Source organism: Rhinolophus ferrumequinum, chromosome 21 (genome assembly GCF_004115265.2).
Source record: "Rhinolophus ferrumequinum isolate MPI-CBG mRhiFer1 chromosome 21, mRhiFer1_v1.p, whole genome shotgun sequence".
Taxonomy (NCBI): Eukaryota; Metazoa; Chordata; class Mammalia; order Chiroptera; family Rhinolophidae; genus Rhinolophus; species Rhinolophus ferrumequinum.
In genome coordinates, this window is record NC_046304.1 from 50,970,325 (window position 1) to 50,994,893 (window position 24,569).

Below are 24,569 nucleotides of genomic sequence, written 5' to 3' on the forward strand. Positions count from 1 at the left end.
CAATAGGAGACTGTTAAAAAAAAAGGCATGTGTATACAAAGACATATTATTGAATTGTTAAAAAAGAATCAAAACCCTCACAAATATGGACATAATCCCAAAAGAGCTCCAATATCTCTGGAAGTGAAAAAAACAAGGCACAGAACAGTCTAATCAGCATGCTATGCTTGTGTGTACACAAGAAACTCTGCAAGAAACCAAACGCTGTTCCGTAGGCCTGGGAGCTGTGTGGGGAGTTAGGAGAACTGGGAGGCCGGGCTGCAGTGAGAGCAAGACTTTCCCAGGATGCCTTTTCATTCTTTTAAACTTTGAACCAGGTTGACTACATTAGTTATTCAAAAAATAAACAATTCTAAATAATTTAGGCTAATTCATTTTCACATATTTCTATTCGAAAAGGCTACAAAACAATAATAATAATAGGTTACAAACCCAAGTTCCAACATGAAACCAGCTATTCTCGATAATTTTTCAATGTTTCCAGTTCAACGTATATACAAAACGAAGGGCTTCCTTTAAAAATATAAAAAATGAAAAGCAGTTTCTGCAGGGCACTGAGACCATCATTCCAGGGACAGATGACAGTGTTGTTTTCTGGAACAACTATTCCACAGGCAGCAGAGTTTCAGAGACTTTCCAGTGTCGGTCACCTAAGAAAGCTGACTCTGCTGTTTCCTTTGTTCTATACCAGTCTCAAGATAAGGAGACTTCTCAAAATCAACCCAGTTTGATTCCTCAACAGGGACAGGCCTCTGAGTTTTGTTTCAGTTCTGACGCAGAATAGCCTCCATGCCACAAATCATCAAGGACAAGTTCAAAATCTAATTCCTTGGGAAAGGCAGAGGCTGATGGTTCAGTAAGAGTATTACTTGCTGGGTCACCCTGGCCAAACCAACTCCTTTCTCTGGGCCTCCATTTTCTTACCAGCAAAATAAGTGGGTTTTAGGCCAACCTTTCTCGAAGGTTCCTTTCAGGTCTAAAACACTATAATCCCATAAAGCCTTAGGCCAATTTAAAGATCAGCTGAAGGGTGAGAGACGCCTCTAGGCTAGAGCACACATGCAAGTTCACCAAATTTTCAAGTCCACAAAGGTTTGCCGGCTAGGACATGAATGTTCTGACTCCTATTTTCTGTGTTTTACCTTCAACATAAATAAAAGGGTCCACCTGACACAAAGATTTCTCTCATACAAAATTTCTGATTAAGAATGAGTTACAATTAGATAAAACTTTAAAAAGATGGGTAGAGTGGAAAGGATTACTTAAAGCTGCAGGTATTGAGTGTGCTGGTTAAGAAAAGTTTTAGTTTGATCCATTTTCCTTTCATTATCATCATCCAAGACTCACACTTGTATTAACATCCTTTGGGGAACAGCCTTCCAGAGATTCACCTACGCTAATCCCCACACTTGAGGGAGGGTGGATATTCTTCTGCAGCAGCAAACTCTACTGAGAATTCCGAGCTCAGCAAAACATGTTCCATATTTTGATCAATAAAAGCTAAGCGATTTCAGGGGGGAAAAAATTCACAAACACTTGTGCATATTTTCATCTATTAAAAAGCAAAACACATGCTTCCTTTACCACTGGTTTCAGATCATCATAACCAGCTAGAGCTTTATTAAAACACGAATGAACCACAGCTTCATCTCAGACTGTTCTAAAACGGCTCTTAAGCATATTCATCTCTGCAAGGATTCATTCTTTGGCACAGAAGCAGTGAGAAACACAGCCCTGGCGGACACTCTGCAGGGGTGCAGGTTCATTGTCTGGTCTCTGCGGTCACCTGGCACAAACTGGACACACTGCTGAGAAACCAGCTCATCTCATTAGCATGTCTTTATTCTACTGTCCAATTCTGACACCTCTCCCGGATCACCCAAATCCTCATCAGATCCTATGCCAAAGAGAAGGTGGTAGTCCTGGGTCCCCAGAAGTCTTGAGAAAAGCAATGAAAAATAAAGAGCAGAGAGTTAGGTCATGCACCAGCAGCTCAGAATTGGCTGGTGCTCAAATCCACTTCTGAACCTCTCTGCTGTCAAAATCCTCCATCTCCATTGCCTATGCCACAACCCAGAGGCTGGAGACATGACATTTTTTTTTTAATGATTCTGAGAACAAATATAATACTTTTCTATATGTTAAATACCTGTGCCCTGCCCCAGAACTATCCTCATTCCAAAATCCTGGCTTGCAACTACTCTGGCAAAGGGACAGCGCAGGTGACTGACACTTGGACCCCCAAACATTTCTGTTAAACACTCTTTTCTTCTGACAGCCTCTTGAAAGGCACCAGCACTGAAAACACAATTTCGGCCTCCCTCCTCCAGCAGGTGAAGGCTTTCCCCTGAGAAAACTAATTCAAACCTGTGCCCGTCCCTCTCTGAGGCCTGGATGCGCCGACCAGGGCCAGCACCTAGCAAAGGTGACCGTTTCGGATGCCAAGCCCGCTCATCCAGCCCTCGGCACCCCAAGGGAAAGGGGGCCCCAGGTGGGAAGAAAGGGGACGCGCGCGGGGCTGCGGGGGGCCGGGACCCGCCTGCGCCCTGGGTACCCCGCCCCTCGGGAGCCGCAGTCCCCCCAGCACACGTCTGTCACAGGACAGCCTGCGCGCAGGCCGCTCACGTCCTGCTGGCCACGGCGGCGACCCCGCCAGCGCCCCTCAAACGCCTCCTCCGTGACCTCCCTCCCTCCACGCTCGCTCTGCAGCGACGTGTGCCGCTCGGTCCCCAGGAGCCCCGGCCTTGGGGCGGCGCGCCCCCTCCCCAGCCCGTGCGGCGCGCGCCCTCACCGGACTTGGGCGGGTAGCGGTACACGGAATTGGACGGGATGTCCACCTCCTCCACGCCCGCGTGCTGCCGGCTTGTCAGGGCGCCCATGGCCGCCGCGCCCGCGCCGCCCTCGGCGCCTCACCGCAGCCGCTCGCCCCGCGCCCGGAGCGGGGGTCGGCGGCCCGCCGCGGCCGGCTCGGCCTCGGCCTCGGCCTCGGCGCTGCGGCTCTGGCGGCGGGGAGCCCCCGGCGCGCCGCGCACCATCCTCCGCCGGGCCCCGCGGCGGCGCCTCTGCGAGGGGGGCTGCGGGTGGGCCGGGGGCGCCGCCGCCTCAGGCCGCGTGATGTCAGCGGCGGCTCCGTGCGGGGACCGCGGCGGCCACGGCCAATGGCGTGGCGGGGCGGGAGCGGCCGCGCGGCGCCAGCCAATGGGCGGCCGGATGCGGCGGAGCGGCGGGGCGGTGGGACGGCGGGGCGGGGGCCCGGGACCGAGGCGCGTGGCCCTGCCGAGCCTGCTCATCCCGGCTCAGATTACCGCGCCGCCGCCGCGGCTCTGCGGCCCGCGAGGCCCGGCCGGGGTTCGCGCCCCATTGTCCCAAACATCGGAAGCGGCCTCGTCCAGCCGCACCGCTCGGTATCTGCAAAGCCGACGGTCACAAACCCCGCAGAGGGGCGCTCACAGCCCCTGAGCTGTGGCAGTTCGGGTGGGCTCGGGAGCAGAGGGTTACGTGGCATTGGCAACTCTCACGCCCCCGGCGCCTCAACCCCAAAGTGCTGTGCCAGTCCCATCTCCCAGGGATTGGGGAGATGAGTCAGTGCTGGTGACCAACTAGGAAGATGTCGCCATCCCTCTTACGTAGGCCTATCAAAGCGCTGAACTCTATAGATGCTGTCTGTTTATGGGTCCTTTGGCCGGCGCCCGTAGCCCTGAAGTTAGGAGACCATCAACCCAAGATAAAGTCACGACAGTCAACCTCTGATTGCACCTTTTGGAAATTGTGGATGGACTGGTTCCAAGAGAGTCAACTCAGGTGAACGCAGCAGACTCGGGACTCCTCTTCAAAACACACCAAACAGTGGGGAGCTTGCACAGGCACAAGACGTCATTCCAAAGCTTAATTACAGACACTTGTGTTTTAAACCTTTTATTTTATTTGTGGATCTGGTGTGTTGTTTTTTTTCCTGAGAGAGTGGGCTGATCAGCAAAAAATTCAACTGCTAGAATATGACTTCACAACTCTTCAACAATGTTTAAAATATAGTTTGAATGCCTGGTCCCCTTGACTAGGTTTGTAAAGCCATTTTATAGAGTCTAGCTTTTTCCTGATTACATTTTGCATTTTTCATCAGCCTCTTTTCGGCAGTACCAAACAGACCTGGAGTTAAAGGTACCCATGCCCAATTGCCTTGGTTTTCTCCAAGGGCCCAGGATGGCAGGACCACATCTCTGTCATTTATATTGACTGACGCTGAGGAGGCCTGAGCTTCAGGATGAGTTCCTGGCTCAGACAAGTTGATGGGCATTCTCTCCCACGCACAAGAGCTCTCTGGCAGAGTTCTGAGCCCTCACTCCAGCCCCTGGCCCTAACCACTTAGAAAGCTTTCAGACGTACCCTTGGGAGGGAACTGGTCCTCCTTGACACACCTCTCACCACACACAGGTCCTACCTTGTAATTGCTGGAGAAAAAAAGGTAAACTACAAGTCAGGAAGAATCTTGGACCGCTTCAAAATAGAAGGCCTTCGGCACATCACAGAGGAAAATGTTGCCTCATAATCCTGGGCTCTGTTCAGAAGCTTTTGTTCTTCTTGATCTCAGCGTTTTGTAAAGGGAGTACCACCCCCTTTAGGGGTTTATTTGGCTCTGAGGGTTTCTTCCCAGCCAGAGCCAAGCGAGGATGTGGCTGGATCAGGCCACTCAGTCTTGTTGCTTGCAAAGATCTGTCCTGGTACCACCTCAGCCTCCACTGAGCCAGGGAAGGAGGTTCATTCCCCATCTTGGATAACACTCCCCAAGCCTATAACTAAGTTGCTCCTCCCACGAATGAGTCATGAATCCAATGCTTGGAACAGTAAAGAAAAACAAGGCACAGAACAATAACATTAGCAGACATTTATTGAACAGTATGTGCTAGGCCGTATTTTTAAAGCTTGTACACATACCAAAGCATTCATCCCTCACAGCAACCCTATGAAGTATGTGCTACTACAATAACACCTCTATTTTACAGTTGAAGAAACCAAAGCAGAGAAAAAGCACTGTGCTTTGGACAAATCAAGACCCTAACCAGTTGTGTACCTTTGGACTAAGCTCTGTTTCCTCACCTGTAAAATAGCCTGGCCCCCACCGGCTATTGCCAAGAAGCAGTAAGTGAATCAAGGCTCTGTTAAAAAAAGAAGCAATTCCCAGCTGCCTAGGGTCATGAGGCAGAAGAGAAAGGGATGGGGGTAGTTCAGAGAAATTCTAGATCAAAGAGACGTTCTGTGAACTAATTGAGTTAGAGTCCCACTTTCTATGTAATCACATAGTGTTACAGTTTGGGAAATGAGACCTTCAGCCGGTGTCCAGGGCAAAGGGGGGACAAGCCGCCAAACTCTTGGAGCAGCACCTCTGGGCAGCCAGTCCTGCATTCCTCCGTGGTCCTTCCTTGGCACCACTTGGCTGCCTTGCCAGAGATCTGGGCCAGGGAGAGGACCTGAGGGAGAAGACATCACAGACAAAAGGAAAAATCCAGAAGTGACTGCCATGGAGAGAGCCATAAAAATGCTTTTAACTTGAATAACCGATCTGGGGAGGGGTGGCCCAGCGTGCAGAGGGAAATTACATGCAAATACCATTTACCTTTGGGTAAATCGCCTCACAGCATCCTGCACATTTCCAGGCAGTGGATGCAGCCCTTGGGAGAAACCCAGCAGAGAACCCAGCATCTAAGGGCCTGGGGGGCAGACGTGAGGGGTGAGAGGTCTTGTGGGGGGGTTCTCTAAGCATCCGCGGAGGGCAGGGAGGCAAAAGCCACATTATTTCATCAGGGTCGAGCCCTTCTCATCCTTGGGTCTCTGGGAGAACGGAGAGGCATGTTTGGGAAGCACAGGGACCAGGGATTTCTAGGTCAGCAAGTCCCTTTGGGCTTTTAATTTTGTTCATCTTGGTTGTCCTGGTTTCAGCTCACCTTTGTAACACATCCACTCATTTCAACGATTTGCAGATTCCTATAACACGAAGGAGAGAGAGCCTGCAGGTGAAAAGCTGACAGTTGCTGCCCTGTGTGTGGCACTGCATTCCCAAGGCAGCAGGGTGGGCGCAATGGCTCAGAAGACAGACCCCACTTCTTGGCTGTTTGCTAGGCTGTTCTGCCCCGGCGAGCGTAGAGGAATACTGGAGCCCTGGCTGCTCTGAGCAAGTGCAGGGCCTTCTCCAAAAGTTAGGGCTCAATCCGCAATCCACGGGCCCTGATTTCTCTCTCAGTCCTTGACCTGTGGTTTCAGTGGATTAAAGCTGAAACTACCGACAGAGATTTTCACATCCTGCTCCAGATCAGTGGACGAGGCTGACACCGACAGAGGCGACCGATCCTAAATGCTTTGGGACCCTGCAAACGGTTCCTCTGGCAACCAAAGGCTCTGCGGAGGAAAATGACCTTGTCCATTAGGAAATCAACCGTCGGGCTTTCATATTTTGCTTCTTGCCAAATGTGAATTCCTCGCTGTTAATTTCCTCCTCAGCTGTGTGCCGCTAACAAAAGAGAACTGTTCAAACAGCTGCAAACTTCAGCTGGGTTTGCAGCTTCTTAATCCACTTTTCAAGTTAAGACCAAAACGAAAGACAATGTTTACGCTGCCCAGTGTGGCTGGGCCCGGGGTGAGGAGAGTAAGCGCCTCGGGTGGACCTTCGAGTTGACGCTCACCCTTAGTATTGGGCAGGTGGCTCCTCTGCTTCACCCCAGTTCCATCCAGCCCTACTCGCTGCCCAGGCATCTTGTATTTGGAGAAATGAGAGACCTGGGACATTAATCCCATTCATGGACCAGTTTAAAAAAATTAGTTTGTTCCATTTTGCTTTAATTGAGTCCCAGAACGTTTCTAGCAAATACCAGACCCTGTAAGCTCTTTTCTGTACATACAGCCACTTCTGTCTTCCTTTGTCCTGCCCTGCTTTTGGTTTTGAGCTCAACGCCACAGGGTGGCTGGGGAAGGGGCTGTACTTTCCACGTGATAATGAAGTCGATAGGAAAAGAACGCACCACGAACAGAGCAGCCCATAGGTATGCTTCAGCAGCCCCATCTGCCTTTCTCTGGTAAACACCAGGCAGCCAAAAAGCCCAGCATCTTTCTCTCGTTACCCAGAGAAACCACAGTGTGGAAGAGGCAGTGTGGTGATAGACCCCACACCGCTCTAACAAATGCTCAGCTGCAATTACTTAGACAAACAAAGGAAAAAATGAGAACAAATTCTCTTCCTTCTCCCAGGGTTTCTTGACGACGCGTGTCCTGGCTGGAGCGTCAGATCTGGCAGAAGCCTACAGGTCATCCAGTCCAGCCCCCCTCACCCTACAGACAGGCAGCTGCAGCCCAGGTAGGGGAAGGGACTCGCCCGCCCGAGGCCACACGAATAGCAGCACGATTCAGTACTCGGGATCCCAGGCTCCATGCACGGGGCCTCGCTTTGTGAAACACATACTACTGGTTTGGTTTCTGTTTTTGCAGGGTAGGCTGTCTTCTAGAGCTGGTGTAAGAGGACACATCAACTCAAGGACAAAGCACAGAAACCCACACAAATGCAGTACGACACACAGTGAAGTGCCCTCGGTTGGAAGTTATCATAACTGTGTTTAAGCTGGAACAAGAAAGCCACAGAGCTTCCCTCCACGAGAGCCTCCCCGCTCCTTCCACTCCTCTGAAACAGGACCTGAGGTCAGATGGTCACCTAACTCCTCCCAGCCCAGGAACCAAAGGGCAGATGAGAAAAGAGGAGCAACCACCAAGGGTTAGATGAGGTTCTCAGCAAGTGGGTTAAAAGTGTCATATACACACTAATAGTGTGTTCCAGGCTAAAGTCCGCCACCGGCAGACAATGCAATAACTTCATTTACAATGACACACTTATTCCTGAGCTAATTGCGTGTCTATTTAAGTGATAACTACTGTCCTCATTAGGGCAGTTCGAAGACGAGGCTTTGAGTGCGACAGAGTAGTAGCGGACTACGTCTTACTGTTGTGGTTCCCACAGTAAACTGTTGGAAGCCTTAGATCTTTTTTTATGCACCATGAGGTATATATTTATTATATTGCTTAGTTGTATACTGTTATCTTTTATATTCCAAGATGAAATCTGTGCATGAAAAGAGGTCTGGCAGTTCCATTAGCTTCCTCTCTGGCTTTCCTGCCTCCCGGTACCTCCCTCCTCTTGGCCATTCTCAATATCACTCTCAGGTTAACTCGCCTGATATGCAGCTGTTATCCTGTTACTCCCTTGCCTATATACTTTCAATGGCTTCCTATTACCTTACACAAGACAGGCACTTCATCCCTGAGTCTTTTCTTCCCTCTGCTCCTCCTAAGCCCCTATTTGTACCCTGACTGCAGCCATCATTCCTGCTTATGCGTTTGCTCATGAAAAACCCTTCCACGTGTACCCTTTCCACCCCCATGTGCTGGAGTGAACCCCACTCAGCTGAATCCAACCTTTCCCACAGAGCCACCTCTGAGAACCAAGGCCCTCCTTCCTTACTGCATGAACAATTTTCTGTATAATTCATTTGATACTTATATACAGGGTATTATATGGTTTAGTTGTATACTGTTATCTGTTCCGAGATGAAACCTGTCCCCCAGCCTTCAGAGGCAAAAGGCATATAAGGCTCTGGGGCCAAACAGAACAGGGTTCAAAACCCAGCTCTTGGGATGGCTGGTTAGCTCAGTTGGTTATGGTGCTGATAACACCAAGATTGCCGGTTCGATCCCCGCATGGGCCGCTATGAGCTGCGCCCTCCTTAAAAAAAAGCCCCAGCTTTTCTCTTACTGTCTGTGTATGTTGGGAAAGTTCCTCAATCTCTCTAAGCTTTAGTTTCCTCATCTATAAATGGACATGAGAATAGCACAGAGTTGTTTGAGCATTCAGTCAGATGAGGCATATGAAACCCTAACACAGCTCCTGGCATACTTTTGTAAATGCTAACTTTTTTAAAATTAAAAAAAAAATTGTCATGAAGCAGTTGGGTTCCAAAAGATCATTTCTTAAGTCAGAGTTCCAGGATTCAGAGCCCGGATATGCATTCGAGACCCTGCCTTCATCGGGCAGGGCACTGAGGTTGATGTCCTGCTGGCCGGAGGCTGAGCCCAGGTGTTTGGACCTCCTGAGACGTCATCTTTCCAGGCCCACTAGAACTCAAAATGCCAGAACACATCTCCACTGTCACATGTGTGGTGGCTGCTGACTGGCCAGAGGAAAGGTCAGCCTGTCCCCCTTGCTTCTCCCTGAAGCACAGCCCACTTTACTGCACTAGAAGCAAATGCCACCCCTGAATGGCCCTCTGGCCACTGCACTCTGGATCCATCTGGAAGGGGAGTGTGTGTTTGTGAGTTACCATTAACTTTTCACTTATATGTCATTTGCTAATTAGAGAGAGAGCTCATTGGCTTGGGGCCTGCTATCAGAGCTGATTATTCAGGAATTTTGCCAGCCAGTTGTTAAACTGTCAGCTTGAAATTGGCCTTGATGAAACTATTTACACCAAAGAAACCATCAAATGCTGCAAATCAGGGCTCTCCTCACTCCCCAGGGCCAGTATATCAGCATAGCCCTGGTCTTAGGTTTCTTTGAATCCCTCAGAAAGACCGGTGCTTCCCTTATAGTAAGTGCTCACTAAAAAAGTAACTACTTACATAGCATAAAGAAGAATCATTTTGAGCAATACCTCCGTCCAAACACTTTTGAATGCATCATCTCATTTAATCACCAAAACAACCTTTAGCGAGAAGTACTGTAATTGTTCCCATTTCCCAGATGGGGAACTTGAAGTTCATTCAAAGAAGCGCAGGGAGCAGGAACTTGCTTGGACTTCATCTGAATCCAAAGCCCCAGGTCTCACCCAGATTGTCTGTCCTATCAGCCTCCATGGGGGACAACGCTCCTGGTGCCAGGCCTGCTGGTCCTCGAGCCAGGGAGTGGTTCTGTTCTGTGGGCAGTGGCACCAGCGGTAAAGGGCAGTGCAGGGAACTTCTCTCCACCCCCACCTTCATCTTGCCTCTCTCCGTGTTTACTCTGCCTTCCTTATCCTACCCACTTCCTTCTCTATCATCTCCTTATCTGAACTAGGACCATTTCTCAACAAGCGCTTTAACGCTCCACTCTTGTCTGTGGAAGTCCGGTGGGGCCTTAGACTTCCCTCCGAGAGCTCTGGCAGATGAATAATAAACACTTGGGTGACCACTATGCTTCGTAATAGCCTTCGGGCTGGACAGCCACCCTGCCTCTGGGCACAATCCCTTCTGATGACTGGGCTCCATCCACGGTCAGATCCGGGGGCTGCTTGGGTCTGGAAGCTTCCCAGGGGCAGGAGCCGGGATTTGCTCTGCCTGCTCCGAGGACGCAGGGCATGCTGGGCACGGATGTTGCTGGTGACAGGCACGTGCTGGTGGTTTCCTGAGTCTGTCGTGTGCAAGCTAGGGCTCTCATTCTCAGTAAATACTTCCTCTCCACGGGGAGCACTACCCTTCAGTTTACTAGCAGCACCCGAGCTTGGTCCCAAGCATGGTGATTTCTGAAACCTCAAGCAGTGTCTCATCGGAAACTCCAGACCCCTCCAACATTTCTCTCAGTTCTGCTGAGCCCTAGTCAATTTAAATTCCCTCTCTGACTCTGGGACTTAGAGATCAGTGAGTGAAAATAGGTTCGTCCTCACTGGCCAGCAGAAGAGCCATTTGGCAGCCGTTTAGACACTGCTAATATTCGGCGATACCCAGTTCTCCTCTACTTCTGGGTGTGTGGAGGACCTGTCTTGCTGACCCCCCCGGAAGTTAGGACAGACCACGTGATTCTTCTGGACAATAAACCATGAATAGCAGTGTATGACTTCCTGGCTAAAGCATTTAACTGCCTGCTGGCATGTTCCAGATGGTGCAAAGGGCCAGATAGGAAACCTTTTAGGCTTTGTGGTCCACATTGCAACTACTCAGCTCTGCTGTGGCATGAAAGCAGTCATAGAAAACACATAGATAAACAAATAAGTGTAGCTGTGTCCCAATAAAACTTTATTTACGAAAACAGGCAGCAGCCCGGGGGTTGTTATTTTGCCAACTCAGTGTTATAAGACCGTGGAAGCTCCCATGGTCTGGATCATTATGTAACTGCCCAGAGGGCAGTTTTTCTTGAGAGTCACCAGATTGCAGCAAACTTTGTAAGTGTGAGAAATAAGATTTCAGGATTGCATGTTATCTCAACATAGCTTAGCCTAACCTGATTAATTAAAGGAGTCTCTGCACCAACTTGAGAGAGCAAAGGCCATTTTTTGTGGATAAACGAAAGGATACTAACCACCCTCCTCCCTGCTGCCCAGAGCAGGTTGACTGCCACCCTTGCCTGTCCAAGCTTAGCGCATCCCCCACCCCACTGGCTCCCAAAGATGCCCTGATTGAGCCTGACTCTAAAATTGCTTTCTGCTTTGGTTTACACTGTTCCTTTTTCAAAAAATTCCCTTCCTCCTTCTTTCTATCTACCCACATCCTTCCCAGCTTCAGTTCCCTCCACCAAGGAGCTTTGCGGGACTATCTCCTTAAAACCAACGATTACTAGTTGGGATCAGAGTAACTGTCTGAGATCATGGAAAAGGGAAAAAGACCTCGCTGTGAATGGCTCATATTGGTAAGGAGGGCTCCATTGAGCTCACCCAGCAGAGTCAGTGGACAGAGGGACTGAGCCCAGCAGAAAGGTGAGTCATTTATGAAATGGAATCAATCTATCACACCCACAACGCACTGTTTGGATACCCACATATAGGATTATAAGACAAAGAAAATCGAGGAAATGATTAATGCCAGTTTGAGGAGTATGAGTCTCTCTGGGGAGGAAAGAATACGGAAGTCTGACAATTAAGTTCACAAATTTGTTGCAACAATGTTGCTAACCATTTTTCAGTATCAGAGGGATTATTCATTATGAATTTGTACCAACTGAACAAACAATTAACCAAGTTTACTATTTGAAAACGCTGCATAAAAAAGTTAGATTGATCAAATACATGATGATGGAAGGAGAACTGACTCTGGGTGGTGGACACACAATGGGATTTATAGATGATGTAATACAGAATTGTACACCTGAAATCTATGTGATTTTACTAACAATTATCACCCCAATAAATGTAAAAAAAAAAAAAAAAACCTGAAAAAAAAAAAAAGTTAAGATGACCTGAACTCTTCACCAACAATTCATGGCTCTTGCATCATGACAATGCACCAGCTCACACGGCACTGTCTGTGAGGGAGTTTTTATCCAGTAAACAAATAACTGTATTGGAACACCCTCTCTACTCACCTGATCTGGCCCCCAGTGACTTCTTTCTTTGCCCGAAGATAAAGGAAATATTGAGAGGAAGACATTTTGATGACATTCCGGACATCAAGGGTAAATACGACAACAGATCTGATGGCCATTCCAGAAAAAGAATTCCAAAATTGCTTTGAAGGGTGGACTAGGCGCTGGCGTCAGTACATAGCTTCCCAAGGGGAGTACTTCGAAGGACGGTAGTGATATTCAGCAGTGAGGTGTGTAGCACTTTTTCTAGGGTGAGTTCTCGAACTTCCTTGTTGAGCTGATGTATTTGGGTCATGTGAAGGTTTTCAAAGGTACCAGTGTTGGACTTCTTAAATTCTGTGTTGGTTACAGTGTTCATTATTCTCCAAACTGTGCATAGGATATACACAAGCTCTTAGTGTATCATATATTAAAAAAAAAAAAAAAAAAAGGTGAGTCAGGTGGGAAGGCTGCCTCAAACCTTGAAGTTAGCAGCTGCCACAGCAATGAGTCTTCTGTGTTTTGGACACAAGGGTGGGGCTAAAGAGGCCCCGCTCCATGAGATCAATTACTGTCCCATGAGAGAAAGTAGCTGGGAACCTGAGTCCAAGCCAACGGTCAAGGACCTCTGAGAAGGAGGACCCTCCTTAGAAAGCTGTCTCTCTGCCCTGCCTTTCTCTCCCCCTCAGCAAGGACCCAAAATCTGGTGTCCCTTCGAAAGGATTGCCAGAGACTCGCCTACCATAAGACACACCTGGCGACTGGAGGTGGGGCCGCCTTATCACTGGGCTGGCCGGTATAGAACAGAGAGTACAAGCCACCAGTGCTGCTTTTGGAAAGTGCCATTAACAATGCTGGGAGTGGTATGTATGGTATGGCCTTTGTCCCTTGTGAGACTGACATTGAGGAAAACGTAATCTGGTATAAACCAGCATGAACTCATTCCCTGGGGACCAGCGTCTCCCTCCCAGTTACTTCCCACAACAGAGACAAGCTTTCTATCTTTTCAGTACCACCCACGGAGAAGATACAAGGGGTAGATTCAGGGGGTAGGCAGGGCTAGAAAGTATTAGGTTGGTGCCAGAGCCATTGTGGTTTTTGCAATTATTTTTAACCTTTGAAACTGCAATGGCTTTTGCACCAACCTAATAGAATGGGATATTTAAGGGCACAGCTCTGAGAGCAATCACATGTCCCTGGGTTCAGAGCTCAGCTCAGCTCCAGCCTGAGCTAGCTGAGTGACTTTGGGCAAGTGACTCCACTTTCTGACCCTGCTTTTCTCATTTGTTAATTGGGGATGTGTACAGTCCTCCCCCTCCCCAGGTGGTTGTATGAAGTAAGGCGATTCAAGTACAGAATTTAGCAGAGCTGAGTTCATTACATTCGCAATAGACATAAATCTCAATGATCACAGAGGAGGACTGAACTTTGTGGGGAGTAGAAGTACACCTGAGCTACGTTCCCATTCTCTTTAAGGAAAAAGATTAGGGAAAAAAATGAATGCTTTAAAAGTAGCAAGTCTACCTAACCCACCACGTAGTAGAAATAGCATAAATTTGCAATGAAAAGTAGTAACAAAAATAGGTTGCCTTAAGCAAACAAAGCCAGCAATGGCATTAGAAGTCCTCAAGAGGAGAAGGGAGCCATCCCGCCTATCAAACAAGCCCCCACCACCTCGGTTCACCTTCAGGGAGTGCATGGGTACAGCCTAACCCAACTGCCCAGTGGGCCCTGGTGCTGTGTATTTTCACTTTTTCTTTTTATCTTGGCGCTTGCCTCCTGTCCTATTCTCCCTCTCATTCTCTCAATATCTTTCTGCTTCTCCTAACCACCTTGTCCCTTAGTCTTGGCATCTTGAAGCTACAGTAGGGAAACTAGAAATAAGAATTCAAGGAAGGAGGAAAGGAGGAAGGGAGGAAAGGAAGGGAAGGAGGGGTGAAAGGAAATGGGCTCTTGGAACAACCAAAAGTCATCTAATCCATCTAATCCCAGTGCTGTCATAATAAATCAGGCAGGGGCTGTGTGACCTTGCGTAGGTTCCTCGCCCTCTCTGAGGCTTAGGCCAATGGGGAGTTCCAAGTCAGAGAAGCTATGTAGAAGTGTACAAAGTTTCCCAGGGATCCTACACATGGTGGGTCTTCAATATCTGGGAGCCCTCGAGTTCCCTTCAGCTTTGTTGAATCCATTTGGGTTAGGGGAGGTAAGAGGTAGAAAGGATGGAAAAGGGAACGGGAGTCGAATGCACTACAGAGATGGAGGTTGGGATTATCTGTTCATCCCAGTGTCCTCAATAGCTCTTGTTTGGAAAGGGTCCCCTTGTGAGCCCCATTGAGGTGACAACTACAGCATTAAGGAAGGTAGTATGGTGTAGTGGTTGACCACAAGGTTCTGGAACCAGACTGGGCCAATGCCTGACTCGATCACCTACCTATTACTGTGACTCCATCACCTGTTACTCAGGTACGCTCCTCCCCTCCTCTGTGCCTTAACTGCCTCTCTTGTGAGATGGGACTCTGTTGTGAGCATTGAAATGAGTGGCTGGACATTAAACTCTCAGAAAGCTGCCTGGCTCACAGGAAATGCTTGGTAAATGGCAACTGTTTGTTAGGGTCCATGTTGCCTGTCTCAGTGTCGACTCAGTGACTTATATTCACAACATCCTTGTCCGGGCCCTGAGGAAACAGGGGCTAAGACTGTTTCTTGGTTCAGTTGCTGCATCATGGCGGGTTCTGTAGCCTAGACCACTGACTTTGTTCCTTCTGAGGCTACCACTGTGTTTTATTTGTTATTAATGGGCATGTTATTATTGCTCTGTTTTACATGCTGCACATTGTCCTCTCAGATTAAAATAATAATACCTTTACTTAATAATACCTTGCAATTGGGGAGTTGCTTTTATCCCAACAGCTCAAAGCCCTCTACAAACATGACCTCATTCATTCTCCCTGCACTCCCAGGGAGGGGGCACTCCTACCTTAAGCAGCCTGAGAAGGGGAAGCCCTACCCTCATTCAGCCCAACTAGATTCCCAGAAACCAAAGTATTGATTAAGGATTACTGCCTCATGACCACAAATCACAGACAGAGCTCTACTGATTTCCGGTCACTCAGCCTGGAGTCATCTTATAGCCACAGAAGATAACCAGAACCCAAGTCCCTCTGGCTTGCGGGCCTCGTCCTCCACGCCTCTCCCAGGGGCCCAGAGCTGTGCACTGCAAATGGTAAATGTTAAGTAAAGCTTCAGGATAGACTGCCTTGATATCCAGGAGGCAATAGGTTTGGCATCTTGGCCATTTTCAGGACCCTCATTTTCCGTGAGAACTTCTTACTTAAGACCTAAGGGCTCCTGCAGCCTGAAATGCCTGTGCCCAGGTCGATCTTACTACTCCTGGTCCTGGCATGTTTGACACCTGCATGTACTTGTGAAAACTGGAGCCCCACAATGACAGTACTTCCTTGTTCTGGGGCTGCATGTGGCCCGAGCTCCATGGCAATGTAACCTGCTGGCTGCTCACTTTTGTTTTCACCTTGCAATTACTGGAAGGGAAGGGCTGCGGCTGTACTTGACTCTCTAGCCACACTCCCCGTCTCAGCCCATGCACACTTTGGGGTAGCCGGTGCAATTACAGCAAGAAAAACAGTCTCAGCAGGCAAAAAGCTGACTCCTACCCCTTCAACACAAACAAGCAAACAAACAAACACTAACTAAATGGGATAAACTCATTATAGTGCCCGAGGTTGATTTTCATCAGTACATAAACACTGGGTATAATTTTTTCCCTATTTGTATTCCATTTTTCATATCGTCAAGTTTTCTTAGATGGAGAGTTAAATCCACTTTAGGCAAACTCAAAATAGAACCATGGCTTGCTTTCTTCTTAGCCTCCTGTTCTGCAGACCCTTAACTAGTTAAAATATACTCTAACTGGTATTTCAGATCCAAAATTTACTAAGTTTTTCAGAAACAGACATTCTAACAGTGAATCCCTAACAAAGTTTACCTTCCTAACCTCTCTGCCCCTTCCTCAGTCTGCTTAAACTCCTAGTCCTTTCTCCACCCCCACAATTCCCAAACACAGCCCTGAAGGTCAAATCCTAACCCAGAAGGCAAAACTCAGAGCGTATGAATTATGTTCTTAAATGGCTAGGGTTGAGAGCCGGTACCTCTATAACACTCATCATTATTATTTTTTTAAACATGGTAGAGATTAAAGATTCGGTTAGATCATCAATCAATTTTAGAAAAAAAATCTGGGTTTAGGATATTAATGATCGAAAAATGATCATTTTCTCCCCCTTATATTTAGTGTATGTTAACATTGGTTTACATCTTCAAGAGAGCAAAGTTTTTGGTCTAAAAACGTAAGTACAGACTGCTTGGCCCTTGAGGCGGGTAGTGACTAGAAGAAAGTATGAAAAAGGTACGTTATATTTCAATAAAAGGCTAAAAAAATGTAGAGCTGCTTGAAAGATTTAAAAAAATAAACAATCTTGAGACTTGAGCAGCTGCAAAGGCTCTGTCTGTTTTCTATTTTGATCATTCTGTTTCTCGAGATGACCACATCTTTCAGAGGAAATGAGTCAAAGCCACTCTGTCTTGCTTTTCCAGCTGAGCATGTTCAGTTTCAATGAAGTAATGAATGAACTTGGCCGCACCACCCCCAAGCCTACAACACCAAACAGAACGGCCTCGGCCAATCAGGAGGCACTCAAGGTTTTCAAGTTGAGTTCAAACAGGCCCACGGGAGACCAATCGGAGCGCGCGGCTCCGCCCCAAACGCCCAGCCGTGGCCAACCACGAGCCTGAACGAGCCAAAACACAGTGGCCGGCCAATGCCGGGGGGCCCCACGGCGCCGACCTCCGCCAATGGGCGCGGCCGGGCAAAAAGAGAAACAGTGCCGGCCCGCAGGCCGCAGGATTCGAACCGAACCTCCGCACCGACCGAGGAGCCTACCGAGTGGCGCGGGCCAATCAGCGGCGGCGACTCGCGGCCCCCGAACGTTGGGACACGGCCCCGCCCCGCGCTGTTGTTTGTGTGTCGGTGGCCGCGGGAGCCGGACCACAACACTAGTCCCGCGGGCGGCGGGGCGGCGAGGGTCCGGAGGCCGCGGGCGGCGGCGAGTGCGATCCGAAGGCGGCAGGCCTCCCGCGGCCGCCGAGCCCGATAGCGCGCCGCGCGATCGGAGCTATGTCGGTGAACATGGATGAGCTGCGGCACCAGGTCATGATCAACCAGTTCGTTCTGGCCGCTGGCTGCGCGGCCGACCAGGCGAAGCAGCTGCTGCAGGCGGCCCACTGGCAGTTCGAGGTGTGTGCGGGAGGGAGCGAGCGCGTCTGGCCGTCCCGGGTCCCCGGCATCGGGGCGGGGGCGCGGGCCGGGAAGCCCAACCGCGCGCCGCGATGGCTGGGGGCGCTCTATTTATATCGCCCGTAAGGAGATCCGCGGCCGCGAGGTCTCGCGCGGGCGCGGGGCCCGGGGGCTGGGGGCGGCGCAGAGGGCCCTGCCGCCGGGTACCCACGCGCGCGGCCGACCGGTGGAGGGGTCGGGTCCAGCGGCCTGAGTGAGCCCTGGCTGCGGGGTAGGGCCTGCCGGCCGGTGGGCTTCCTCCCTCGGCCCCGTTAACCGCCGCCCTGTCGCTGTATTTGTCCGCAGACCGCCCTGAGCACGTTTTTCCAAGAAACCAACATTCCCAACAGCCACCATCACCACCAGATGGTAAGTGCGGCCGGCACCGGCAGGCGGGAGGGCGGGACTTGTCGGGGGCCGCAGCCCCCGGGCGCCGAGGGCGCGGGGCTGGGGGCCGCTGTCAGCCGCGGGCGGTGACAGCCATGTTGCCGGGGAGCGCCGCGCCGCGATGTAAACAAAGAGCCAAAATGTCTTCCAGGAAAGAGCGGCTCCCGGGCTGGCTGGCTCGCCCAACTTTGTGGTCCGGCCTCCTGGGCTGCTGTCTCTCGCCCTAAAGCCTCGTACCCGGGGCCGTCCAGGGGCAAGGGGGTAGGAGGGAGGCGAGGGTGGCCAGAGGAGTCACCGGGTGGCAGGGAATGGGGAGGGGGCTCGGGTGAGAATTAGCCGCCTTGGGGAACTGGGAGCCCTAGTGAAGGAAGGGGATGAGAGCTGGGGTGTCTGTGTTTACGGGGAGCCCCCTCTTGCTGTTTGGACTGGCAGCCCCCCATCCAAACGACCAAGCTCTACAGGGCACAAGAAAGGGATAAGTCCACCCTGGCTCAGAGGTAGGCTTGACCAGAGAGGTATGTTTTCTCTTTCCTGTTTATGGGAAAAGGACATACCTACCCTGAGCATGGAGGACATACTGATTTTGACAAGAAAATGCCAAGAATTTGCATTTAATCTCAGCATGTGAAGAGACGTAAGTGCAGGAAACAGGAGTAAGTGCAGGAAACAGGAGTGGCTCGGGTCTAGATTTGCTTTCTTCTCCGCTGGGCCCCAGGCCTGAGCCTTTGCCCTCCTGGCCATGGGGTAGCCTGCTTTCCAAGAGCACAGGACATCCCTTTCACTTGGGAGGCTTGAAGGCCTTGCCCACCCCACCCCCCTAGTTACCTATTAGCCCTGCTGGGGGAGGAGAGACTGGGCTCCACAGTAAGGATTGTAAAACATTGTTCCCCCTGGAGATCTGTTGTGGCTTCTGGAGTACATTTTTGGCATTTTTGACACTTGATGTCCTTGCCCATGGCTCCCTTTTCAGAGCTGCTGCCTTGCCCAGAGGAGCTGCAAATGGTTCCTCTACTGTGTCTTGTCCTTGGCACTCTGTTTTCATCTAGTTGAAAGGACAAATAGAGAGGGGTCTGTCTTGACCTTTTAACCAACGTTTTTTTGGAATGGCTCAGGCTGTATATAAATCCCAGAATGCGAACGCGTTAGGATATGACGGGAGAATTGTGTTGGTGCAGGGCTGTGGCCGCTGAGGCTGGGCTCTTCATAAACCCAGGTGGGATTGGATTGTCTCCAGGAGGCTCTCCCCTGCGCCTGACCATGCATCTCTCTAAAGAGCCTTGAGGTTTGTTCCACCAAACCTTGAGGTTTGGGCCATTCGAAAAGGCTACTAGCACAGCCATTCTGTGGTGCTGTGACAGGGAGGCTTGCCAGGAAGAGCTGGGACTGATTGTCCCTTTAGGTCGCATTGCTCCTTCTATGTAAATCCCAAGGGATTGTAATCCTCTTGAAGCTTGTTCCCTCAAGGCAGGTGGTGGGTTTTGTAACAGACCTTAGAATCAGCTATCCATCAGTGCAACAAGTATGGAGTGCCTAATCGGCACAGTGGAAAACACCCTGCCTGCAAGAAGTCAGTTGTTTGTTTGGGTTTTTTTTTAGAGAGAATAAATTAAAAGAAAAAGTTCAAAACATCAGAGCCCAGTCATGGCATACTAGCAATTCCAGAAGTGACCCAGGGTGTGAGTAATTGATACATGGTTGTCCTGTAGATTACTGTACATTCAGACAAATGGAGGCATCTTCTTAGGGGGTTCCTGGATTGGATTGGGAGAGGTCAGGAAGGGGAGAAAGGTGCTGTAGACTGGAAGCCGTAGGACAGTAGCAGGGTGCACTGGGCATGGCTGTGCTTGAGCTGGAAAGCTCCAGCCATAGTTGTTAGAAGCACAGAACTGGAGGGGCCTTAAGAGTATCTGGTCCAAACCCCCGATTTTACAGAAATAGAAGGTCCAGAGAGGTTAAGGAACTTGTCCAAGGCCACACAGGCAGGCGGGCCCAGGCCTGTTCCTGATCCAGGCTGTTCTCTGGAGCAGAGTGGCTGTTTCAGGAGACGGCCTATGCTGGCTTGGTGAACTGGGGAAGTTGGTCACGATGCTGTGATGCAACTGACTTCTTCCCCCACCCCCCATTCATTGTTTCCTGCTGCCGAGAAGTCAGGCCTGGGGTTGGGAGTGGGGGCGGGGAATAGTGACGGGGAGGAGGGAAATGGTCTGGGTGAGGCCAGGCCTACCGGGGTCCCCAAGGAGACAATGGTCAGAGCTTCCCAGCTGCTGAGACGGGCAGGTCCAGTTAACAGGGTGGGGTGTTACCCTTCCCCACTTCTGCCTGGGGTTTAACTGCAGGGCTGTGAAAGCTCCCTCTGCCAGGTGAAGAGCCCTAGAATCTTGCCCCCCCCCCATGCCTGGGGGAGGGGCCGGTGTTGCTAAAATTAGGAGAAATTCAAAGAAGGACTCCATGGCTTCCTGGGAAAGGGAGAAGCTGCCTGCCAGCCTGAGCGAGGTCAGACGGGCTTTGTGTAGACCTGTTCCCTGCTGCCTCTTGGGCGGGCCCCTGATGAGGTTTTCATGGATGGCACCCCTCACCTCCCCACCATACTGTAGGGTTGGGGTGGGGCTGCTTCCCTGATGTTCCCAGGGAGAGTCCAGCCTCTGCCCTTTCTGCCTGGAGTCCCCACTCAGAAATGGCAGGAGATAGTGAGGAGTTTGGGGAGTCCCCCTCCCAGGGTAGTGGCAGAAGACAACGGATGGAATGTTTGTAGCTGCCCCAGAAAGAGGCCTGAGAGGGGCTGCATGGCAGACACTTTGTCAGCCTCTGGCCAAGAACAGCATGGGGGGAGATGCTGAGGACATAGGAAACTGAAACACCTGGCTTTTGTCCTCACGGAGCCCAAGCATGAAGTTGTACTGGGCTGTGTAGAGGTGAAGAGCTCAGGCCTGCAGACCTGGGAGCCTGGAATTCCGTCAGCTTGTACCCTAGCATCACTGTGACAAGATATGGAGGCCGGAGCTCCTAGACAAGCTGGCTGTGTGTGAACGTGGGCTAAGCCCAAACACTGAGAAAGTGGTTTCTCAGGGTTGGCCCAGGGACAGAGCCGGGATCTGGCTGCCCTCCTTGACCAATAACCTGGGAACACCGGAGGGAGCCAGCTGGTTTCTTACCCAGGGCGAGGCGTTGGGCAGTGGTGTCCTGGGCTGCTCCCTGTCCTCGCTTTAATCTGACACCCCAGCTTCTGGTTGGAATGAACCATTTACTTCTGACACTCCTCAGGGTATCTTTCCTAAGCAGCACGAAACACTCTGGTTTTGATAAAATTGTCGAGATTTGTCCTTACCGGCTCAGGGCGAGAAGGGTGCTTTTGTCCCGTTGAAGCTTCTTTGGACTGGGAAAGCCTGGGCGAGCCCCCAGGAAGGCTTCCTGGGACCACGGAGCGGGTTCGGAATCGGGGGGCTCAGGCAGGCAGCCCCCCGGACACCTGTGTTCTCTCTCAGCAGATGTGCACCCCCAGCAACACACCAGCCACGCCGCCCAACTTCCCCGACGCCCTGGCCATGTTCTCCAAGCTGCGCGCCTCCGAGGGCCTGCAGACCGGCAACAGCCCCATGACGGCCGTAGCCTGCTCCCCTCCTGCAAACTTCAGCCCTTTCTGGGCCTCGTCACCGCCCAGCCACCAGGCCGCCTGGATCCCACCCTCCTCCCCAACGGCCCACAGCTTCCACCACCTCCACCACCCACAGCCCACGTGGCCCCCCGGACCACAGCAGGGGGGCACCCAGCAGAAAGCCATGGCTGCAGTGGATGGCCAGAGATGAGACTGGATGCTGCTGGGCGCTAGGCTGGAGCTGGGGGCAGTCCGGGGTCGTGGGGACACAGGAGGGCCGGGGTGGGGGGCTGGAGCGGGCGGGGGTTTCCTGAAGATCGCACTGGAAGATTTTATAAAAGAATTTTTGGGGGTGGGGGGTACAGTAAACCTCCTGAGCCACTTGGGTCCTTCAGGAGTTTCTCTTCAGGCAAGTTTTTTCTCTTTTTAATATATAACTATAATATATATGAATATATAAATATAACTAATGTATGTGAGAATGGGGCTGGCTGGCCTGGGTATTGGGGTCAGAGGGAAAGGACCTGCGGTCAGCACCCCTTCCTGTGCCCCGTCCCCATCCGAGGGCAGGTGCTTCAAAGCCAGGTGGCAAGATGTTGCAGGCACCAGATGTCTGCTAGCCACCTCCTTCCAAAGGCCATGCCTTCTGGAATGGGGAGGAGAGGACCCTCCCCCCAGCTCCACTCTAAGTAGGGGCTGCTGGATGGGCTCCCAAAGATGTGGGGGCCTCTTTGCCATTACGAGGCATCCCCACCCCCAGTTGGTGGCTGGGGTCAAAGGCCCAGGCTCTGCGTGGGGTTTGCCTCGATGGCTTCCCTGTCCCCCGTAGGGTCCTGGCCAAGCTTGCCTTTGGATTTAGTTCCCAAATCAATCATCTCACCAGGGTAAAATTTTAATTTAAGAACTTAAAAAGAGACTTTTCTAACTTCCCTGGCTTGCGGTGCCTTTATTTGCCTTGGTAAGAAAAGCTCTCTCCTTGGGAGAAGGACGGTGGGGGGCTGGGGACGGGACAGGCAGCTGGGCTGAATGTTCTGACAAGGGGTAGGCAGACCAGGGGCCTGATAGGACAGCTGGATCCAGTCGGCTGTGCGGACGGAGAGGAAGCACTGACTGGTTACTGGGACCCTCTCCTCGCCTCCCGTGTGCCCTCCACAGGCTAGCCCTCAGGGCTCAGCTCTAGAGCCACTGTCTTCGTCTACAGTAGGTGGGGGCTCGGGCAGGGCTGTCCTGTCCACCTGGTGGCCTGCTGGCAGCCCCACCCTTCTGCCAGGTGCCCCAGGCCTCTTCCAGATGGGCCCCCGTCTGCTATTCATGCCCTCAGCCCCCTTCAGGGTAGCGTGTACTTGTTGTATGGCCGTGACCCAAAGGTCAGCCAAGTCTGTCGGAGCCCCAGAGGCAGTGGGCCCCAAAGGGACTCTGTTCCCACTTTCCTCACAGCCTCCAGGCATCAGATTGAGGCAAGAGGCAGTTCCTGGCCCAGCGGGACCCTTAGCTTCTCCAGTGCAGGTGTCCCGGTGGGTGAGGGGCCTTACCTGACCGAGTGGCCTGGCCCCAGGGTTGGGATTCCTCCACAAGCCCCTCGCCCCACAATCCCCCTTCACTGCGTGTGTACGGCGCATGCATGGGTTCTCATCTCCCTGGGCACTGCTGTCCATCGGGACGGGGCGTCTGGAGGTTTGGGCCCAAAGTGAAGGGACGCTTGTGACGGGCCCTGCCTAGCCAGCCGGCCCACCTGCTCCTGGGCCTTCTGTCTAATCTGGCTGGCCCGTGGGGTGACCCTGCAGGAGTGGAGCAGAACAGCCCCCAGTCCCTGTGTGATCGTGTACTTTGAGGTCACGTTTGTCCTTTCAGTTTTGTTTCCTGGTTGGAAACCCCTGAGGCTCCTCCCACCCTCACCCTGACCCTGCCTACCTGTGCTTTCCCAGGCTGGAAGGGGAAGCCCCTCTGGGCCAAGTGGGCGACCTGGGCTGGGTCCTCCCCCGTGGTGGGCACAGCCTGGTGAAGGTGGTGAGTGCGCAGGCCAGGTGCGGGGTTGGGGGTTGCCCTGGGCTGGTTGGGAGATGTCGCTCCTTGTCCTTTTGTGGTGGTGAGGGAGAGCTGGATGCAGAGGGCTAGTCTGTTGCCGCCAGTGCTCCTGCCAAGCTGGCAAGTCTGGATTCTAGGTCAGGGACCTCCTGACATTTCTCGGTGAGAGTGAGAGAAACGGGAGCCCAAGCAGGAGGAGCAGAGGAGGGGCTGCCCCTGGTTCTGCCTCCCACTTCCAGAGGAAAGGCACTTGGTATGGGGGGTGCCCCCTCTGCTGGGACCCCGGGGTTCAGGCTGCTCCCCTCCCAACTAGCCGGAGCCTTCCATCATTACATAAAGATGAATGGGATCTCAGCAGATGGGGAAAGCAGGGGGAAGCCCCCTCCTGCAGGGAGCACCTGCCTTCCCCCAGCCAGCCCCGCCCTCCTCTGCCCACAGGGGATGGGGACGGGGGAGAAACCCTCTTCTGGGCTGTTTCCTGCCACATTTTCCTTTCCTGTGTGATTTCTGTCACCTTTACCCCTCACACCCTAAAGGAGGCCTCTTGCCTCTGGCCCCAGACATCCCTTTCCCATGGGGGGGCCCGGGGGATAGGGAGTGGGTCTGGGGAGGAGGTGTGGGGAGTACCTTTGAGGAGGGAGCCAATGAGAACAGACCTGAAGGTAGAACACTGCTTCGATGACTTTTCTCAGAGTAGGGGGCAGCTCTGCCTTGTCCCTCGGGCTCCCACTGGGGATGGGGGCTTGTCCCTTACAGTTGCTGCACCTGCCTGAGCCCAACCAGGCTCAAACTAGGCTCGAGCTCCTGTCCCCTCCCACCTGCCAAGGGCTGCAGCAGGAGGAGGCACAGCCTCCAGGCCACACACTTCTGCTCTATTTTGTGCGGTCGGAAGGAGAAGGGAACAGGGAAACGGCGCAGCCCTGGCAGCCCCTGCATCT

The 24,569-nt window shown here is 51.8% G+C and overlaps 2 protein-coding genes across 6 annotated transcripts in view; one reads left to right on the plus strand and one right to left on the minus strand.

Moving 5' to 3' along the window:
• Positions 1-2,939, minus strand: part of RNF157 (ring finger protein 157) — a 66,266-nt gene extending 63,327 nt beyond the window's left edge. For all 4 annotated transcript variants that reach the window (XM_033090627.1, XM_033090624.1, XM_033090630.1 and 1 more), the window contains exon 1: positions 2,792-2,939. In XM_033090627.1, coding sequence (XP_032946518.1) covers positions 2,792-2,879 — 88 coding nt within the window. In that variant the 5' untranslated portion in view covers positions 2,880-2,939. The remainder of the gene's footprint in view (positions 1-2,791) is intronic.
• A 14,264-nt stretch (positions 2,940-17,203) lies between these two features.
• On the plus strand, positions 17,204-22,535 carry UBALD2 (UBA like domain containing 2). Of its 2 annotated transcripts, none has more exons than XM_033090754.1 (3): positions 17,204-17,588; positions 17,934-17,996; positions 21,497-22,535. In XM_033090754.1, the coding sequence occupies exons 1-3, from the start codon at positions 17,469-17,471 to the stop codon at positions 21,815-21,817; spliced, it is 504 nt and encodes a 167-aa protein (XP_032946645.1). In that variant the 5' UTR covers positions 17,204-17,468; the 3' UTR covers positions 21,818-22,535. The 2 variants fall into 2 exon arrangements, with proteins under 2 accessions (XP_032946645.1, XP_032946647.1); XM_033090756.1 differs by having other exon boundaries at positions 17,213-17,588; positions 21,500-22,535.
• Positions 22,536-24,569: the final 2,034 nt, after the last annotated feature.